The sequence below is a fragment of the Pongo pygmaeus genome, chromosome 2 (genome assembly GCF_028885625.2).
Source record: "Pongo pygmaeus isolate AG05252 chromosome 2, NHGRI_mPonPyg2-v2.0_pri, whole genome shotgun sequence".
NCBI classification, from domain to species: domain Eukaryota; kingdom Metazoa; phylum Chordata; class Mammalia; order Primates; family Hominidae; genus Pongo; species Pongo pygmaeus.
The window spans coordinates 122,062,292-122,082,457 of record NC_085930.1 but is presented as its reverse complement, the minus strand read 5'-3'; the positions used below and the strand labels follow the sequence as shown (position 1 = coordinate 122,082,457).

Sequence of the window (20,166 nt, the reverse complement as noted above, 5' to 3'; positions counted from 1 at the left end):
GGTGGAGGATGCAGTAAGCCAAGATTGCACCATTGCACTCCAGCCTGGACAACAAGAGCAAAAACTCCGTCTCAAAAAAAAAAAAAAAATCATCATTCTCAGCAAACTATCGCAAGGACAAAAAACCAAACACCGCATGTTCTCACTCATAGGTGGGAATTGAACAATGAGAACACATGGACACAGGAAGGGGAACATTAGGAGATATACCTAATGCTAAATGACCAGTTAATGGGTACAGCACACCAACATGGCACATGTATACATATGTAACAAACCTGCACGTTGTGCACATGTACCCTAAAACTTAAAGTATAATAATAAAAAAAAAGAAAAGAAAAGATAGAATGGGGAGCTTTTGCCTTAAAATGTTCAAGCCAAAAATAAAAATAAGAAGTGGGGCCAGACACAGTGGCTCACACCTATAATCCCAGCATTCTGGGAGGCTGAGACAGGTGGATTACCAGAGGTCAGGAGTTCTAGACCAGCCTGACCAACATGGTGAAACCCTGTCTCTACTGAAAACATAAAATGTGGGCGTGGTGAGGGCACTATTTGGGAGGCTGAGGCAGGAGAATCTCTTGAACCCAGGAAGCAGAGACTGTAGTGAGCCGAGATTGTGCCACTGCACTCCAGCCTGGGCAACAGAATGAGACTTTGACTCAAAAAATAAAAAGTGGGAGAATTGGCAAAATGTTAAAAATTGCCAAAGCTCATTAATGGACCCATAGGGTTTCTTTACTATGTTCTCTGCTTTTATTTACATTTGAAAGGTTCCATGTCCATTTTGTCATTTTAAGGTACCCACTGAATGGAATTAAATGAATCTTCAAAAAAAAAAAAAAAAAAAAAAAAAAACCACACAGAATGCTGAGTGCAAACGTCTTGAGTGGAATGAGACTTATAATGTGGTGCCAGCAAGTCTGAAAGGTGTTCCATAGTATTTCTGTAAATACATTAGTTACATTTTTCATAAAATGTTACATTTTTAACTTCTAAAATAAAAACATATCCCAAACAGTAGAGAAAGGGCAGGAGAGATGAATGCAGAATTACATTTTTCATAAAATGTTACATTTGTAACTTGTAACATAAAAATATATCCCAAACAGTAGAGACGAAGGGCAGTAGAAATACTTGGATATAAGGATAGATGGATGGATCGTAGAGAAATGGATAGAATTAAAGGAGGAAGACAGTGGGACACACACGCATAGTGTGTGTACTCATCCCAAACATGGACAAGCCCCTGGGGGTCTTACCCGAGGCCCCTGGCTTCTGGCTGGGCTGGCCCGCCTGGTGCACACTCTGCTGTAACAAGTTGAGGCACTCCCCAAGGCAGCTGAGGGTGGCAGCAGAGGTAGCTTTCAGGAGCAGCAGGTCCTGGTCCAAGGCAGTGAGGGGGCCGGACCCCGGCAGGGACTCAATGGCGTGCACAAGGTTCTTCTGCTGCCCTTCCACCTGGTTCATCATCTACAAAACAAGAAGACAGTAAGGAGGTGAGGGGCAGAAGTTCTTCTTTCAACAGGCTGGGGAGGCGGCAGATAAACCACAGAAGTGGGTAAAACTAGGTGAGGGTCAACTCAGCGTGTTTGGTGCACATTCGTCTTTTGATAAATACTCAATCCTGGGTGAAATCTGTCAACGCAAATTTATCCAAAGGCACTCTAATCAAAAGAGAATTTTTGAACTTTAAAGCTATAAGGGGCCATTAGGGCCATCTGATTATATCATTTTACAGATCTTCTGGAGGTAAGTCAATAATAAATACATTGAAAGCAGTCCTTGCAACCACCTTTAGAGTTCTTTTTCTGTGGAAGGTTATCTGAGACAGCAGGCACACTGTGGCTTTCCCTCCTTGCTTTTCCTCCAGCTCCAATCCTTAACTCTTTGCTAGTCCTGTTCAGAGTTCACGAAGTGGAAGGGAAATCTGGGGCTGGTGTTTGTACAAATGAGATCACAATGAAACCAGTGCTGAGCCCCCTTTGCTCACTTGCCAAAAAAAAATGCTAAACAGGACATGACCTTCTTAACACCAGGAGAGATGTCACGAAGAGAAAAACCAGGAGTTCTAGATCCAGTCCTACTCCATGGCTTAAGCTATGACAAATAATCATATCTTGTGGGCTGGCTTCAATTCATAAGTTTATCACAAGATAAACAGTAGTCTAATTATGTCTTTGAACTAACAAATCAAAAAGAAAGGAACACAAGATCTAGAAAAGGACTTTAATGGTTATCTTGTGAAGTTCATCCTCCTCATGTTTTATAACATCCCATTAAACAGGATGATGTACATAAAGTGCTTAGGCACCATGTCTAACAAATAATTAGCGGGTCTAAGAAGTGGAGGAGCTCAAGCAACCTGCCCAAGGTCACAAAGCCCATTGACATCAGAAGCAGGAGTAAATTCCTGTTCTCTGGTCTGCTGTTTTTTAATCTTCTCCACAAAAGCTGTTTTTATTTGAAGCAACATCTCCTACTTTGTCACTGTCATCCCTGGAGGATCCTTGTCACCATGATGTCACCAGTGGGAAGAAGCAATAATTCTGTAAGGACTGCTGGACTTGGACACAAAGCTCATTTCTTTTTTGCTCAGCCTTTTTTCTCTTTCCTTTTGAAACAAATACCTGCTATTGGCAATTACTTCAAAATGATGTTTTTAAAAAAGATTATTGTTAATAGACATGTTCCACAGATGTGGTTTGAGCATTCTCATCTTAGTGTACACATCCATAATCTGGCCATGCAAATTGTTTTTTGCAGATTACAGAGGATCTCCCTAGCCATTCTGGCTCCTAAAACAGTGCCTAGAAATAAGAAGAGCTCAATAAGTACTCATTTCTTCTTCAGGTCCTTGTTTAAAAGTCACCTTTTTAGCCGGGTGCAGTGGCTCATGCCTGTAATCCCAGCACTTAGGGAGGCGGGTGGAACACCTGAGGTCAGGAGTTCGAGACCAGCCTGGCCAACATGGTGAAACCCCATCTCTACTAAAAATACAAAACCTAGCCAGCTGTGGTGGTGGGCGCCTGTAGTCTCAGCTACTCAGGAGGCTGAGGGGGGAGAATCGCTTGAATCCAGGAGGCAGAGGTTGCAGTGAGCTGAGATGGCATCACTGTGCTCCAGCCTGGGTAACAGAGTGAGACGTCATCTCAAAAATAAATAAATAAAATAAAATAATAAAAGTCACCTTCCTGAGAAATCTTCCTAAACCACTTCATTTAAAATTGCACCTCCAGGCCGGGCACAGTGGCTCACGCCTGTAATCCCAACACTTTTGGGAGGCTAAGGCGGGTGGATCACTTGAGGTCAGGAGTTCAAAACCAGCCTCACCAATGTGGTGAAACCCCGTCTCTACTAAAAAACACAAAAATAAGCCAGGTGTGATGGCGGGCACCTGTAATCCCAGCTACTCGGGAGGCTGAGGTAGGAGAATCGCTTTAACCCAGGAGGCAAAAGTTGCAGTAAGCTGAGATCGCGCCACTGCACTCCAGCCTGGGCGATAGAGCAAGACTCAGTCTCCAAAAAATAAAAAACAAAAACTAAAAATTAAAAAATAAAAATTGCACCTCCAGCCCAACCCCAGACACACCTATCTTCCTTACCAACCTTATTATTCTCCACAGCATTTACCTCCTTCCAAACTAACTTGTAATTTCCTTATTATATTCATTTATGCTAGTGTGCAAGCAGGAATCATTATCTGTGTTGTTTGCTGATGTATCCTAAGTACTGTAAGTACCTACCTATTGAATGAATGAATCCAAGTCTCTCTCCTCTCACAGAAGTGCAAGAGAATCCACTTATGACACTCTACAGAATACTTGATGAACATAATATGGCTGAAGATTTAGTAACAGATAATACCTCCATTATCAGTTTGCCAAGAAATACTGCCAACTAGTTAAATTTAACTTCAAACAAGATAAAATGTCTATGTATTCTCTGACATTTATATGTATAAATGCTAACAGTTAGGGAGAAATGGATTTCGAGCTATTTGTAGTCAGCATTTCTGTAAATTCCTACCATAAAATCCTGTCTTAGAAAAATGTACTGAAAAGAAAGAAGAAATCATGATGAAACCTGATGCATTATGTTTTTATTATTATAAATGATGCCATAATCTTAAGATTTTATTCACCTTAAGAGAAAAGGTGAATAAAATCAAGCCATAAAATATATGGTATATATTCATTTTTAATCAACAAAAAGAACTATATTCCAATTATATAGTATAGAATAATTATTATTTCATAAACAGAAGACATTATGAAAATCTTAGATAATAAAAACATGAAACCGGCTTAGAGAATATTCTTCTCTATTACAACAGATGCACGTGCTCAGAGATGGAATCCACACACTAGCTCTCTAAAAAAGCATTCAAGCCAGGCGTGGCAACTCACGCCTGTAATCCCAGCACTTTGGGAGGCCAAGGAGGGCAGATCACTTGAGGCCAGGAGTTCGAGACCAGCCTGGCCAACATAACAAAACCACATCCCTACCAAAAAAAAAAAACAACAAAAACAAACAACAACAACAACAAAAAACAAAGTTAGCCAGGCATGGTGGTGCATCTGTGGTCCTAGCTACTCAGGAGGCTGAGATGGGAGGGTCTCTTGAGCCCAGGGGGTGGGGGCTGCAGTGAGCTGTGACCACACCGCTACACTCCAGTCTGGGTGACAGCATGAGATCCTGTCTCAAAATAAATAAATACATAAACAAACAAACAAAATAAAAAGCATTCATCAGTATTTACTGAGAGCCTATTGCCAACAGCAAGGGCAGGTAGCCTTTAAAGGCAGTGGGTGGGTTTGGCAGTTATGATGACTGGGGAAGAACTATGGCACTGAAAGCATAGGGCCCAGGAGTGCTAAATGTCTCTTGAATCGGGGCACAGTTCTGTACAACAAAGAACGCTGCCGTTTAAAATGCTAACAGTGCTCTCTTGAGTAACCCTTTGCTAGAGACACATCAGTAACCAGGCACCTCATGGCTTTTGACTTCTTTCTTGAGAAACTGAATGCTAAAAATAATACAAGCTCTACAGTGATTGGCACACAGTAGACACCTCCTAAAGATTTGTTTTCTTCTCATTTTCCATGAGATGTGAAACAGAACTCTAGTCTTTAATGACACAATCGATGCCAATCTTCACTTTACATTAGCTTCATCAGAATCCAAAAGAAGTTGATTGAACCCTGAAAGCAATGTAGGATTTCTAGCCTTGGAGCTGTGCATCACAGTTATTACTGCTCTAACACTTGCTAAGACTGGGAGGCACTGATGAAGACTCTTCATCAGACTTCCAAAGAACAAGTTTTAGCTACGTCCATCTCTCTCTCATTTTAATTAAGGGCACATGTGAGATGATAAATGTGGTACCGAAAGGCTGAATGCACCAAAAATACCAACAGCAAATTCTTACAGAGGGTTCCTTCTCCCCTTCAAGGTGCCTACCAGTTTATCAACAAAGGAGCAAAGCCCAACCATCAACAAACAGACTCACCTACATCTCCCAGCCTTTAAGAAAATGTTGAACCATTTACTTTAATTACGAAGTTTCAAATTATAACCCCAAATACTTCCTCCAAGGCACACCAACATTAATCATCCATGATTGTTTAAAAACAAACAAACAAAAAAAGCACAAATTTCGTTTCTTTCTGGAATTTAGCTTCCACAATCAGGACATCGTGATGTTGTAACATGGGCACAAAAACAGAGCCCCAAATTAAATTTCAGAGATACAACCACCTGAAAATATCAACTCTGAGGTTGTAAAAGAGAAGAAATGTAGGTCAAGTTGAACTTCACAGATAAGAAACTTCTCAGAGAGGGAATAAAAATCCTATGGCCTGTTTCTTACACTACAAACAACAACACATGCATTACAAAATCAAACCATAGCAGTTAATGTTAATAGCATCAGTGGCTGCAGAAAAAGAAAAAACAAGTCAAAAAAGCTGAAACGAAGATGCAAAGATCAAAACCCAATGATATCTAGCTCAACAAGTTTAAATCTGGCTAAAGCGAGGGCTGCAGGAGACAGCAAGAAGATAAGGGCCTCATTTGTCTTGACTGCTTCGGATTTTTCTGAGCTGTAAACCCTGTGCAGGTTTCAGAGGCACCTGCAAAGTCCAATCCTGATGGGTCAGGTGTCCATAAATTTGACAACTTCAGTCACTCCTCCATTACTCTCAAAAAGCTCAGCATGAAGCAGCTCCTAAACAAACATTCCTAATCCTAAAGAAACCAAAGCTGCTTGTCTTGTTGGCAGAGCCTCAACCGGTGCCCCAGTGCCTTCAATAACTCAATCTGTCTGGCTTGGAAGGAGACCGAACAATTTGATGCCACATACAAGATGGCCTTGGTTTGGCATTTCTCTTCAGTCTGGTGGAATTCCTAAGTCCCTGCTAAGTTCTCCTCTCAGTCAGGGGATCAGTCCTTGGTTAATGTAGGCACTTTTTCACTTGGCCACTGTCCTCACCTAAGCTTTAAAGCTGTGCTTCAAGGATATTTTTTTTTTTAGACGGAGTTTCAATCTTTATTGACCAGGCTGGAGTGCACTAGCGTGACCTCGGCTCACCGCAACCTCCGCCTCGCCTCCTGGGTTTGAGTGATTCTCCTGACTCAGCTCCCGAGTAGCTGGGATTACAGGTATGCACCACCACGCCCGGCTAATTTTGTATGTTTAGTAGAGACAGGTTTTCTCCATGTTGGTCAGGCTGGTCTTGAACTCCTGACCTCAGGTGATCCGCCTGCTGCAGCCTCACAAAGTGCTGGGATTATAAGCGTTACCCACCATGCCCGGCCGCTTTATGGATCTTTAAACCAAAACTGCACACACACAAACAGCTTACTGTCTGCCTTAACATGGTTTTACTATCCTATTCCACTACTCTCAGGAGCATTACTTTAATTTTCCAGGGGACTCCATCCCAGAAATGGTTTTATGATTCATTATAGGAACTTCCCCAAATGTTCGTCAACTCTTTAATAAAAACCATCAACACTCTGCCCTCTAAAAGTCTTTGAATGCCTTGCCTCAAAATCCTTGCCTTGTTGTTTTCACTAATCCTGAACTGTTAAATCTTGATTCTTAATCTTAATCCTAATCAAGTCTCCACATTGTATACCAAACTTCCAGTTCTTGATAAATTCTGACCTTGCCTTCCCCATTTGGAGACAGAGCCAGTGCCCTGTGGAGGTGGTGTTCTTCCTCACAGTGGCAAACAATTAAGTCAGCCTTGCCTTATTAACAAATTATAAGTTGATATGTGGAGAGCTGGCTTTCCAATCCACAACCCCCTTCTCCAGACATCTGAGTGTTGGGGCACAGTCAGTCCTGGTCTCATACCTGAACAATTTTGTCTTCTCTCAATGAGCTGCTGACTTTTCCTACCTGACATTCTACCTTTGCCCTATAATTCCCAGCCTATGTTTCTTGTTCTACACCTCCTGGAACAACAAACACCTAAAATGATAGCCCTCCAAGCGTTCCCTTTAGGCAAGGTCCTGAGCCCCTTGGGACACTGCTCCTCATACCCACAAACACAATCCTGTGTAGGACAGTCCCAAACAGTTCCTGACTGCCAAGTATCTGTTAAGCCCGTTTTGGTGAGCGGAGAAAGAAAACCCCCATCTAGCATACAGAACTTCCAAAAACACATTCTCTCAGCAGGGCTAAGAGAGTGATGGTGGCAATAACGGACAAGATGAGCGGAAGGAAGAGGGATCCAGCTCCAACGGGGAGAGGGTGCTGGCTAAACAGATGACAATGTTACAAGGAAGAAGAAGAAACGAAAAAGATACAGAAAGAGAAGGGAGAAACCAATATAAGGAATATCACACTGTACACTATAAACCAAAGGAAACAAACAAACAAAAAAAAGGTAAACAGAAGGCAGCAGGATCTCAGAAACAGTAACCACTAGGTCATCAATGAGCTGACTGCAGGAGTCTGCAGACTTCTGTAAAGGGCCACATAGTAAACACTTTAGGTTTTGCAGACCATATGTTCTTTGTGGCAACTACTCAACTCTGCCACTGTAGCTTGAAAGCAGCCAGAGGCAGTGAATAAAAAAATGGGCATGGCTGTTTTCCAGTGAAACTAACATTTTTATTCACTCTCAGTTTCGGTGTCAGATAAGATCTTTTCTCACTCATGTGATTGTCCCGGTTCTCGACATGACTGATGATTTTCAATTCTATCTTAGATATTTTGGTTATTATGTTAGGGGACTCTGGGTCCCATTTGATTTTTTTCTTTTTTAGGCTGGGAGTCTTATGTTTAAGTTTAGAACATAGGTCCTGGCCTGCTTGTATGGGCTGTGGTTCCAATGACAATCTAATTTCAGAGCCATTGTGGTACTATTTTGATTTGCTTGGTTCATCTCCTGCCTCTGGAGCCTCTGCTGGTCCCTGTTAGTGTTACCAAAGGGGACAGAAAGAGCTTCCCCAGACCTCTGACTGGTGCCTCTAGTAGAAAGAATGGAGTTTCCAGCCTTCCAGGATGGGAGCAGGATTACCCTTGCTCACGCCCATAGCTGCACCTTGCCCCCAACTCTGGGTAGGAGGGGAGTCTCAGGCCCGAAGTCATTTTTTTATGCCTAACGGCGTAATAGTCTGCTTTCCTTTCAAAGGTGTGTAAGTGTAGACATCCTATTTCCACTTCCAAGTTGAAGACTGCTTCATAAGCAGATCTAACTGGCCGGTTGGAAGGTTGTACTAATCTTTTTGGTAATAGAATCTATTCTCCCTTTCAGGAAATTGGCAGAAGAGATGCATTCATTATTTCCAGATATTTACCTGGTTTCTTGATTCATATTTACTTTGCTTTGGACTTCATGGTGTCATTATTGAGGCTGACCATCACTAAGTGACTTAAGCCATGATCCCAGGTTTTTCTGTCCACCCTTGCCCCTGAAAGGCAGGACAGGCTAATGGCATTTTGAAGTTCAACAATTTGACACTCTACCTTTATCATGTGAGATGAGAGGGATGGAACAAAAGAGTGGTTGAAAGGACAACCCAAAGACTTAGAACATCCAAAGCTTTTTCTGGTCCTTCCATGGTTTGAGTTGGTATCAAGAAATCTCAGCGTTGTCTCTAAACCAGCCCATGCTGTTGAGGGCAAAAGGTAAATGCGAAATTCTGAATTGCACCTACACACTCAAAAGACACTTTCTGAAGATGGGGGGAGATAAGCCTTCTGCAGTTCCAAGAAACTGATTCCTTTCTGTCATTTCTTCACCTTTGGCTTTTCTACAATCATTGCCTTACCACTCCTAATTGTAACACCACACTGCACAAACATAAAATGCAAATTTTATCTTTACAAACTCCTTAGGAGGAAACCGTTACTGAGATCCTCAAGAAATGTGAGATCATAACACAACTTATCTTACGGGTCTGTCAAGTCTGCCTCTTGGCAGGCAGGAAACCTGAGTTCAGAGAAGCTGAAAGACTGTGCCAAAGTCACAGCTTCACTTTCCTGGCAAGGCACAACTCACCATTAGTCCTCCAGCTCCACTTCAGCACCCTTTACACTCTGACACATGCTCCTGTGGACTTCCTCGTATTTCTTTCACATATTCTAGAAGCAAAAAACTATCTCCTGCCTTAGAAAACAACAATGAGAAGGTTTCTTCCTTTCCACTGTCCCTCAGCCCACCCATTCTCGCCATCTGGAAACCAGCTTTTTTGGTTTTGCTTTCCGATTACAAAAGGCTGGCTCATTCCATCAACAACCATCCTAAAAAAATCAGACAGTAAAAACAGTTATAAAGAAGGAAGTAAAGTTACCTGTCATCCCACTTCCTGGAGATAAGTGCTGTTAACATTCTGGTATTATTCTGACTCTTTTAATTTATATGTACACACACAGAGGTATATTATTTTATCTTAAAAACATCACCCCTTATATATAATTGTATAACCTTTGATCACTTTAGAATGTATCATCTCTAATACTTGGGACATAGTTCAAAATAACCCAATGGGGGTAAAAGAGCAAGGATGAAACAATATTGGCTTTGGGGGTAGCTAAAGCTGTTGATGGGGACATGGAAATTCAATATGATCTTCTCTAGTGTATTTACATTTGAAATTTTTCATAACAACAATGTCTTTTAAAATAGGGGGGAACCTCCTCTTGGCTTTCACATTTCAAATCTTAAATGTTACTATTGCAGGCCGCAGGCATGACAGGCAATGAGCAGGTGAAGAACCAATGGAAAAGTGTTCAGAAACTGCTGTGTTAGCTAACAGGCTTCTGAATGTATCACTGTGGTCCACACAGAAGGCTGGAGGAGGTAGCAAGGAGATGCTGTATCAGCTACTACAGCCTTAAAACAAAGTTGGTGTCTCTTTGGACTTTTAAAATTGTCCTATGCAGCTTATTTTATTCTTGTTTAATCAAATAAACATGAGGGTTTTTCCATGAAAATAAAATAAAATAGGGGGGAAATACATTGTTATGGTTGAAATGTATCCTTCACCAAATTCATATGCTGAAGTCCTAATTCCCAGTATCTTAGAATAGAACCCTATTTGGAGATTGGGTCTCTGTAAAGGGAATCAAGATAAATAAGATCTTGAGGGTGGTCCCTAATCCAGTATGACTGGTGTTCTTATAAAAAGGGGAAACTTGGGCCAGGAATAGTGGCTCATACCTGCAAATTCCAGCACTTTGGGAGGCTGAGGCAGAAAGATCACTTGAGGCCAGGAGTTTAAGACCAGCAGTGAAGACATGGGGAGAAGATGATCATCTACAAGCCAACACATCCTTCTCTCATGGTGCTCAGAAGGCACCAACTCTACCAATTACTTGATTTTGGACTTCCAGCCTCCACAACTGTGAGACAATGAATTTCTGTTGTTTAACACACTTCGTCTGTGGTACTTTGTTAATGCAGCACTAGTAAACTAATAGACACATCACAGACATCTTTCCACACCAATAAACATAGATCTCATTTTAATGACTGCATGTATAAGAGCTTTTACCTCCAAACAAAGTAGGTCTTGGCTTTAGAACAAAAGTTCCTTCAAAGCAATCTCTATCAGTTTTTCTCATGTAATTTTTGCTAAAGGAAATAGTGAAGTGGAAGAAAGATTTTCAGAATTGTGTAACAGAATATGCTGTAGAAGACCAAAAATATACCACCCCAAAATATAATTATAGAAGACCAGAATATGCCTCCCTAAAATATGCCTCTTTGGCATAAGGATTATTTTGAGAAACTACAGACACCAGAACAGCTCTGAAAACAAAGAATTTATCCTTTTGTAAGGGAAATTTACATTTTTAAAGCAAGTCTCCATTCTCTGAACCAGGAGGATAATAAGGATGACTAAACTATACAGCCTCATCAATGGAGAAGGCACAAACTTAAAAATCTGCATATCAAAACTTACTAATGTTTACAGTACTTTTCCTGGATACCTCCCCAAAATCTGCCTTCCCCTCACCCTTCTTAATCTCAGAGGAAGATGATTATTTATGCCTGAAGCCTGTCACCTCTTTGAGAGTTACTCATTTCTCTGAGTACCTCTCATGTATACATGATATGTACATGTACACGTATTAAATTTCAGTTTTTCTGTTGTTAATCTGTCTTTTGTTACAGAGGTCCATCCCAACTAAGAACTGAGAAATAAAAATAAAATTCTAGAACCCCCAACCAAGTAAACAGATACCCCTGTTAGCCAAGGGGACCTCAAAGAAACCCTGAAAACAGAGTTCCCAGCCATGACAGGATGGGAGGTCCAACTCCCTCTCTAACTGCTCTTAGGCTTTCTTCCCTAAGGGCTAAACAGAAACTAGCCCTTTCAAACAACTCCACCCCCATTTCAATCAAGCCCACTGATGCTCCCCCACCCTTTTGCGGTTTCAACAAAGCAACTGACAGGTATTCCTGATACGAGACCACCGACCACGAGAGTGGTTCTGGCCAGTCTACGGAGGATGTGCAGTGAGGGTTTTCGTGTCCTCTGCTTCAACTTTTGATGTCAGAGGGCTGAAAACTCCACCCCTGGATCATGCTAATGCTGCATTTTTTTGAACATGGATCTCATGGAGCAGCATGAAGCTCAATTGCACGTGTACATATTTCTCCTTTCATAAATATTCATGATTCCTCCTATAGCTTCTTGAACATGTATATTTGGCCACCTTGTTCAGTATAAATCCTTGTCTTATTCTTCCCACCCTTGAAGTGCCTGTTTCTGGCTTCTGGCCAGACTATGCTTCCCAGCCTGTCAAAATGGCCACCCTACAGACTGCGGCCGTTTGTGAGAAATAAAGCTCTCCTTTCCAAATTATGAACTTCATCATTCTTTAGTTGACAGAACTATGAAGAGTAAAGAAAAAAATATTTTTCCTCCCCTATGATTTCTACACAATGGTTAAAAATTGTTAATCTGGAAATCCCATTTGTCAGAACTGAATAACATGTAAACATGTTGGTAACAAGGGGTGCAAGATACAAAAGGAATAATCTCTTAAATCGTTTTCAAAGAAAATGCCACTGTCCAACAGAAGGATTCTGAGTAGAAGGCAAAGGAGCAGTGAATAAGTGCCTCATTTGCTATAATTTATCTATACTCTCTGCCTCCCACACACACAGACACAGACCTGAATGGGATCCTGAATGCAGATCGAGTAGCACTTACCTCTCTGGACACAAGGTTGGCCTCCCTTGCACAACATCTGAAACCGGGGCTTCTAAGGGAGCTCCATTCTGCAGCAGGCTACTCTATGTTTTGTTTTAATTAAAAATCTCCTTTTAATACAAAAGAATGCTCATCATAGAAAAAAAAATCAAATAGAAAAATACCCATAATATATCCAATAACCAGAGAGAAGTTTTAAAATCTTGGCAAATGTACTTACAGAATTTTTATGTATATATATGGCCAACCCTTAAACAACTTGAGGGCAGAAGATCCCCATATAACTTTTGACTCCCTAAAAACTTATCTACTAATACACCACTGTTGACCGGAAGGCTTACCAATAACATTAGCAGTCGATTAGCACATATTAGCACTGTATTCTTACAACAAAGCAAGAGAAAAGAGATGTTTTGTTTTTTATTTACCTTTTTTTTTTTTCCAAGAAAGAGTCTCACTCTGTCACCCTGGCTGGAGTGCAGTGGCACGATCTCAGCTTACTGCAACCTCTGCCTCCTGGGTTCAAGAAATTCTCGTCCCTCAGCCTCCTGAGTAGCTGGAATTACAGGCGTATACCACCACACCTGGCTAATTTTTTTTTGTATTTTTAGTAGAGACAGGGTTTCGCCATGTTGGCCAGGCTGGTCTCAAACTCCTGACTTCAAGTGCTCTGCCCACCTTGACCTCGCAAAGTGCTGGGATCACAGGCATGAGCCACCAGGCCCGGCCAAGATATGTTATTTTTAAAATCGTAAGGAAGAGCAAATATATTTACTATTACATTAAGTAGAAGTGAATCACCATGAAGGTCTTCGTCCTTTTCTTTACATTGAGTAGGCTGAGGAGGAGAATAGGAGGGGTTGGTCTTGCTGTCTCAGGGTGGCAGAGACAGAAGAGTTGGAGGAGGTGAAAGGAGAGGCAGTCGCACCCAGTTTAATTTTTATTGAGAAAATCCACATATCAGTGGGCCCGCACAGTTCAAACCTGTGCCATTCAAGGGTCAATTGTACAGTCATCCCTCAGTACCCATGGGGGATTGGTTCCAGGACTCCACCAGGATACCAAAATCCATGTATGCTCAAGCTCCCTACATAAAAAGATAATAATGTCTGTATATCCTCCCATATGCTTTAGGTCATCTCTAAATTGCTTATGACACCTAATACAACGTAAATTCCATGTAAATAGTTGTTATACTTTATTGTTCATGGGAAAGTGACAAGAAAAAGCTTGTACATGTTCAATATAGGTGCAATCATCCATATTTTTTCCTGAATATTTTCAATCCTCAGTTGGTTGACTCCACGGATGCAGAACCCACAGATACGGAGGGCTGACTGTATGCCCTTTTTCACTTTTTATGAAAATGGCTGCAGGCCATAATCATGTTTACAACATTTTTAATTCAACATACCATGTCAATAAATTTCTACAATACTCTTTAAAATACTGCAGAACATTTCATCACATAAATATGCCACAACTTATTGCCCAATTCCCTACGGCCGAACATTACGATGACGTTTAACTTTTTTCTCTATGACGGATTACAATTCAACAAACTCTCTGTATCTAAATCTTAGTATAACTTTAAAAAGATTTTGTGAAAATAAACTTCTAGAAGAGGAACAGCTGAGTTTAAGTTTTTTTTTTATATAAATACTGCCAGCTCACAACTAAAAAAAAACTGTAACAATTTGTATTCTCTCAGTCATGTGTGAGCTGTCCTCTGCCCTATCACTCTCCAACATCTTTCTTTCTTAAACAATTTCAGAGGCAAAAAAAAAAAAAAAATACCCAAATCAGTATTTTATTGTTTTAATTCATTGCTCATGTCCCTGAATAATGCAGGGTAAAGAAAAGTTAAGAAGTTTCCGCTGGGCACGGTGGCTCACGCCTGTAATCCCAGCACTTTGGGAGGCCAAGGTAGGTGGATCACGAGGTCAGGAGTTCAAGGCCAGCCTGGCCAACAAAGTGAAACCCCATCTCTAATAAAAATACAAAAATTAGCCAGGTGTGGTGGCACACGCCTATAATCCCAGCTACTTGGGAAGCTGAGGCAGGAGAATTGCTTGAACCCAGGGAGGCGGAGGTTGCAGTGAGCCAAGACCGCACCATTGCACTCCAACCTGGGCAACAGAGTGAGACTCCATTTCAAAAACAAAAAGGTTCCATATCTAGTAAAAAAAATTTAAGGAAATAAAACTAAAGAGGCCCAGTGTGGTGGCTCACACCCGTAATCCCAACATTTTGGGAGGCCGAGGTGGGCGGATCACTTGAGGTCAGGAGTTTGAGACCAGCCTGGCCAACAAAGTGAAATCCCATCTCTACTAAAAATACAAAAATTAGCTGGGCATGGTGGCACACAATTGACACCAGCTAATACAGAGACTGAGGCAGGAGAATCACTTGAACCCAGGAGGTGGAGGTTGCAGTGAGCCAAGATTGTGCCACTGCACTCCAGCCTGGGTGACAGAGCAAGACTCTGTCTCAAAAAAAAAAAAAAACTAAAGGGAGTCAGAGAGTATTTTCCTTCATAAGGATGGAGAAGCCTTGTCAATGTCTGGCCATGGGCACCAGCATATGGGGGTGTGATGGTACCCAGCAATGAAAGGGAAACTAAGTTCCAGAAAAGGGAGGGCAGTACTATTGGGAGAACCAGGTGGACCCAGAAAGCAATAGAAGAAGTCAAAGTTCTCTCCTAAAAGATCCTAGGGACACGGAGAACAAGGGGAAACACTTCCCTCGTAGTGCCAGAGAAAACAGGTCTACCTCAACCTTGAGGTCCAACTGCCTAGTTATGATGCCCCCAGAACCCACTAGGAGCCTCTTCCCACCTTCAACAAGCTTATCTAAAGCTCAAGGTCTGGTTTTAGCCCCGCATTTAGCTCCAGGAAAAAAGCACAGGGTAGTCCTTTGCTGCTTCCCCCACATTTATCTTTCTCTTCTCTTTTCAAAATAGTTCCGTTATCAATGCCATGTCAGTAACAGCCACTACATGAATGATAGAAACAGGGCCATTTCACAAGATAGGTGGCAGGGGGTGAGAAGTGCTGGGCTGCAGTTTATAACAGTGCTTTCACAGTCACAGTCTCTAATCCTCCCAGCTCTGTCTTGGCCACAAGCAAGGCTGGTTACTGTTTTTTTTTGTTTTGTTTCGAGACAGGGTCTTGCTCTGTCACCCAGGCTGGAGTACAGTGGCGTGATCACCGCTCACTGCAGCCTCACTCTCCAGGCTCAATCGATCCTTCCACCTCAGCCTCCTGAGTAGTTGGGACTACAGGCCTATGCATAACACCATGCCCAGCCTTTTTTTTTTTTTTTTTTTTTTTTTGTAGAGATGGGGTTTCACCATGTTGCCCAGGCTGGTATCAAACTCCTGAGCTCAAGGGATCCTGCTTGCCTCAGCCTCCCAAAGTACTGGTATTACAGACGTGAGCCACTGCACCCAGCTCCTGATTACCATTATTCTCATTTTACACGATCCTGGGGCTGAAAGGGTAAACCATTTGCCCAAATCACAATTTCTGGATAGGAGATGTCAGGACTAAAGGATCCACACTTCTGTGCTCCTCACCTCATGACCAGGAAGCATGCAGAACCATTCTGTTCCTACAGATCACAGCACAAAGGCTCACATACACACTCTGATGCTCACCTAGCATGGCCTTCCACCTAGAAGAAAGAAGACGCTTGGGAGCAAGCTGGCCTATCCACCCGCCAATTCATCCGGAACGGAATGAGAACACACACAGCAAACTCCTCTAGGGTAAAATTCACAGAAAAGAAAACACAATTTATAAGCAAAGACATAATAAGAAAGGGTAAGGAATTGTTCTGCAAATGGTTTGAAAGTTGTATTCAAGTGTTTACGTTTCTGTCAGTTCTCTAATCAGAAATCATTTAACACACATCATATAAAACAAAAAGAAACAAAACCTAAAATGCTGCTTTACTGACTTACTTCAGAAGTCTTCTGATTAATCTACTGTCATTTCTCAGCAAATACTGGATAGTATATCAGTTTTTTTTCTCTTGCAGAACGTAACCTTACAAACCAAGGGTCAACAAGCATGAAATTACACCATTTTCTTCAGACTGCTTCACCTTTGTTCACTCATACTCCACACACATGCTCAGCCTATCTCAAAGAACCTCTAAGTGTCCAGATATTTAATCTGGATTTTATGGAAATTCTTTTATTTTGCAAGGAGAATAGGATGTCTCTAAGAATTCCTGAAGAAAACATACCAACTAATATTCTAACTTTATCTTGATAGCACATATAAACTGGGCCTTAGCTCTACCCAGTAAACACCTGCCATTCCCTTTTAAAACTTAATTGCTGTTTTTAGATCAAATAGCCACCCAAAGTAGCAGGCAAGAACATGACTACATACTTCTCTTTTCCACCTAGAATTAATTTCACTAGTGCCAATTATTTTCAGGAAAGAAATGCATCTCCAAACGGCACTTGAAAAAAGAAAAAAAAACTGGACAAAAATTTCACACCTCCAGGCAAATCCTTTACATTATTTGAGCTTTAGCAAATGAAACTCTGGAGAGACAAGTGCATTTATCAGGAATCTGCTTCATTAATATGAAAGGGAAAATTATGTTAAGGAATAAGCCACCATTAATTAACATTTATTGTATCCCCACTGGGTAAATGACACTGCAGTTACCATTTTACAGAAGATAGAACACAATTCCTGCACCTGAACTGCTTACAATGTAATCCTCAAGGCACTCAAATATGACACAGAATAATGATATATAATACACAGTGCTCTGCAAAGGAGCTAACCGCCCTTTGCAGACACCTGCATTTAGAACTGCTTTCTACTCCTTCTCCACACTTCCTCACTGCTCTGAGCATGCGCTTTTAAAAAGAGTACATGTAAGAGTATATAGTCCATGATCACTGTTCATATAAACACACAGAATGAACTCACTATATTATAACGAATATAGTTCCACATATATCTCTCTCTACGGCCCAGCCTGCTGATGGAATCAGTCAATTAATTCACTGCCATACTCTTTCTGGGCAGGGCCCATAAGATCTTATTCAAAGGAGATGCCTGATGTATGTTTGTTGGGTGGATGAATGGAGGAGAGGGGACGGGAGAAAAGAAATGGGAAGACAGGACAAGTGAAAGGAAGGGGGATTAAAGGGAGGCAGAACAGGGGAAGAAAAGAAGGGAAGAATAAAGAAAGAGGAACGAACGAAGAAGGAAGAAGGATCGAGTTCCAAGGCTTCTAGAAGTTTTCAGATGCTGGCACGGTTCTCTAGCAAATTTGAGAACTCCTTTTCATTGCCCCTAGTTTGTTGTTACTACTTTCACCCAAGGAATAAAAGATCTTGTCTCCTTTTAGCCTGGGACCTTGAAGCTTCAGGCTTAACCATTATTTCTCTCCAGTACCAATCTCCCAGCAAGGGTGGAGCATTTTAACTGCATATTATGTATCTCTGGGCACACAATCCCAAATTTCTTAGAGCCTCTAACTTAATCTATATGATCGTGGGATAAAGAAGGCATTATCTGAATGAGTTCCAGGCTCAACTTCCACTGAAGTCCATGACATGTTTTTCTCCTAGTCAATGTTTATTCCTTCTCCAACCGCGGCTTACAGGCTGTTTTCACCAGGTAGCCTTCCATCATCCTCCCAAAAGGCCATGATCCCCATCATCCATAAAACACATCATGGTTGTAATTAACTAACTACTTTTTTTCTTTTTTTTCTGGAGACGGGGTCTTGCTCCGTCACCCAGGCTGGAGTGCAGTGGCGAGATCATGGCTCACTGCAACCTCTGCCTCCTGGCCTCAGATAGCCCTTCCACCTCAGTCTACCAAGTAGCTGGGACTACAGGCATGTGCCACCATGCCCAACTAATTTTTGTATTTTTTTTTTTTTTTTTTTTTGTAGAGACATGATTTCACCATGTTATCCAGGCTGGTCTAGAACCCCTGAGCTCAAGTGATCTGCCCACCTCAGCCTCCCAAAGTGCTAGGATTACAGCCGTGAGTCACTGCGCCCAGCCTCTACTGATGTGTTAAGTTACTAATTTGTTAATTTCTCTTGCCCTTACCAGGCTCTCGGTGCCACTTTGTCTCTTCTGTTCACTGTTGTTTCCCCAAACCTAGGACAAGATGTGGCAAACTGTGGGCAAAAAAATATCAGATGAAAGAATGAGTGAGTGAGTGAATGAATGAATGAATGAATGAATGAATGAATGAATGAATGTACAAAGGAGAGCACCCAGGCATCTCTTTGAGAACTGAGAAGTGGCTGTTCTCCTCCCTTCGGACAAGTAAGAAGATTTGTCTAAATGCCACTATGAGATGGATCCATTTGAACAAAAATAATGTATACACCCAATCTAAGTGACAGCCAGTGGGACTTTAAAATTAGCAAGTGAAAAAGGAGGTACAATATCATTTCTGGGGATAAGTAGGACCAGGTTTGGGTTTTTTTTCTTGCTCTATCAAGACTGAGAAGTTCAGTAGTCAAGGGACAAGGTTTCATATTTTCCTTGTATACCTCCCAGGGTTTAGTTGATCACGGTCACAGAGAAAGTTTAGTAGCAAAGAAGTGAAACCACCCACACTCATGCAAGGAGAAGGGGATTTGTTGCATGGATACAGGAAAGAGTGCCCAGAAACTACTTGAAAGAGCTACTCTTTCTTTCCTTCAGAGATATGGCCGTCTCTTATTTCTCTCTATCCCCGGGTCTGTATGATCTCTGGTTTTCACACCTTTCTCTCTCTTCTTGCTCAACTCAACTTCCTCCACTTGCAACAAAGCCCAGCAGAGCCGCTGGAGCCAAATCTACCCAATCCTCTAGTTTCTTCTTCTCCTAATTCAGATGAGAGAAAGTGAGTTTACATTATTGGCCCTGGGTCAGAGGCCTGCCTGAGCCCACTCAGCTGACACTGGAGATGTGGAAAATAGTGGCCATGTGACACACCATGTGGACACGGATCCCCCACTTCAACATAGGGTCTTCCCTCTGCCCACTGCTCTGTGATGTTTGGCCCAATATAGTTTTGTTTTGTTTTGTTTTTTGTTTTATTTTGTTTTGTTTTTGAGACATGGTCTCACTTCATCGCCACCCAGGCTAGAGTGCAGTGGCACAATCATTGCTCATTGCAGACTCAACCTCCAGGACTCAGATGATCCTCTGAGCTCAGCTTCCCAAGTAGCTAGGAGTATAGGCTCACATCATGACACCCAGATAATTTTTATTTTGGTAGAGATGGGGTCTCATTATGTTGCCCAGGCTGGTCTTGAACTCCTAGCCTCAAGAAATCTTCCTCCTCAGCCCCTCAAATTGCTGGGATTACAGGTATGAGCCACTGTGCTGGCCCCAGTGTAGAATTCTGACATTCATGAGCTATAAGGATACATACTATTTATAAATACTTTTAAAACTCACTTCACAAGATTTGTAGGTCAACTGGAATATCAGTTAAGGCTTTT

The 20,166-nt window shown here is 41.7% G+C and overlaps 1 protein-coding gene across 6 annotated transcripts in view; it reads right to left on the bottom strand.

The window, feature by feature from the left end:
- Nucleotides 1-20,166, bottom strand: part of OSBPL10 (oxysterol binding protein like 10) — a 318,091-nt gene that overhangs the window by 85,705 nt on the left and 212,220 nt on the right. For all 6 annotated transcript variants that reach the window (XM_054479482.2, XM_054479480.2, XM_054479485.2 and 3 more), the window contains one exon: nucleotides 1,263-1,473. In XM_054479482.2, coding sequence (XP_054335457.1) covers nucleotides 1,263-1,473 — 211 coding nt within the window. The remainder of the gene's footprint in view (nucleotides 1-1,262; nucleotides 1,474-20,166) is intronic.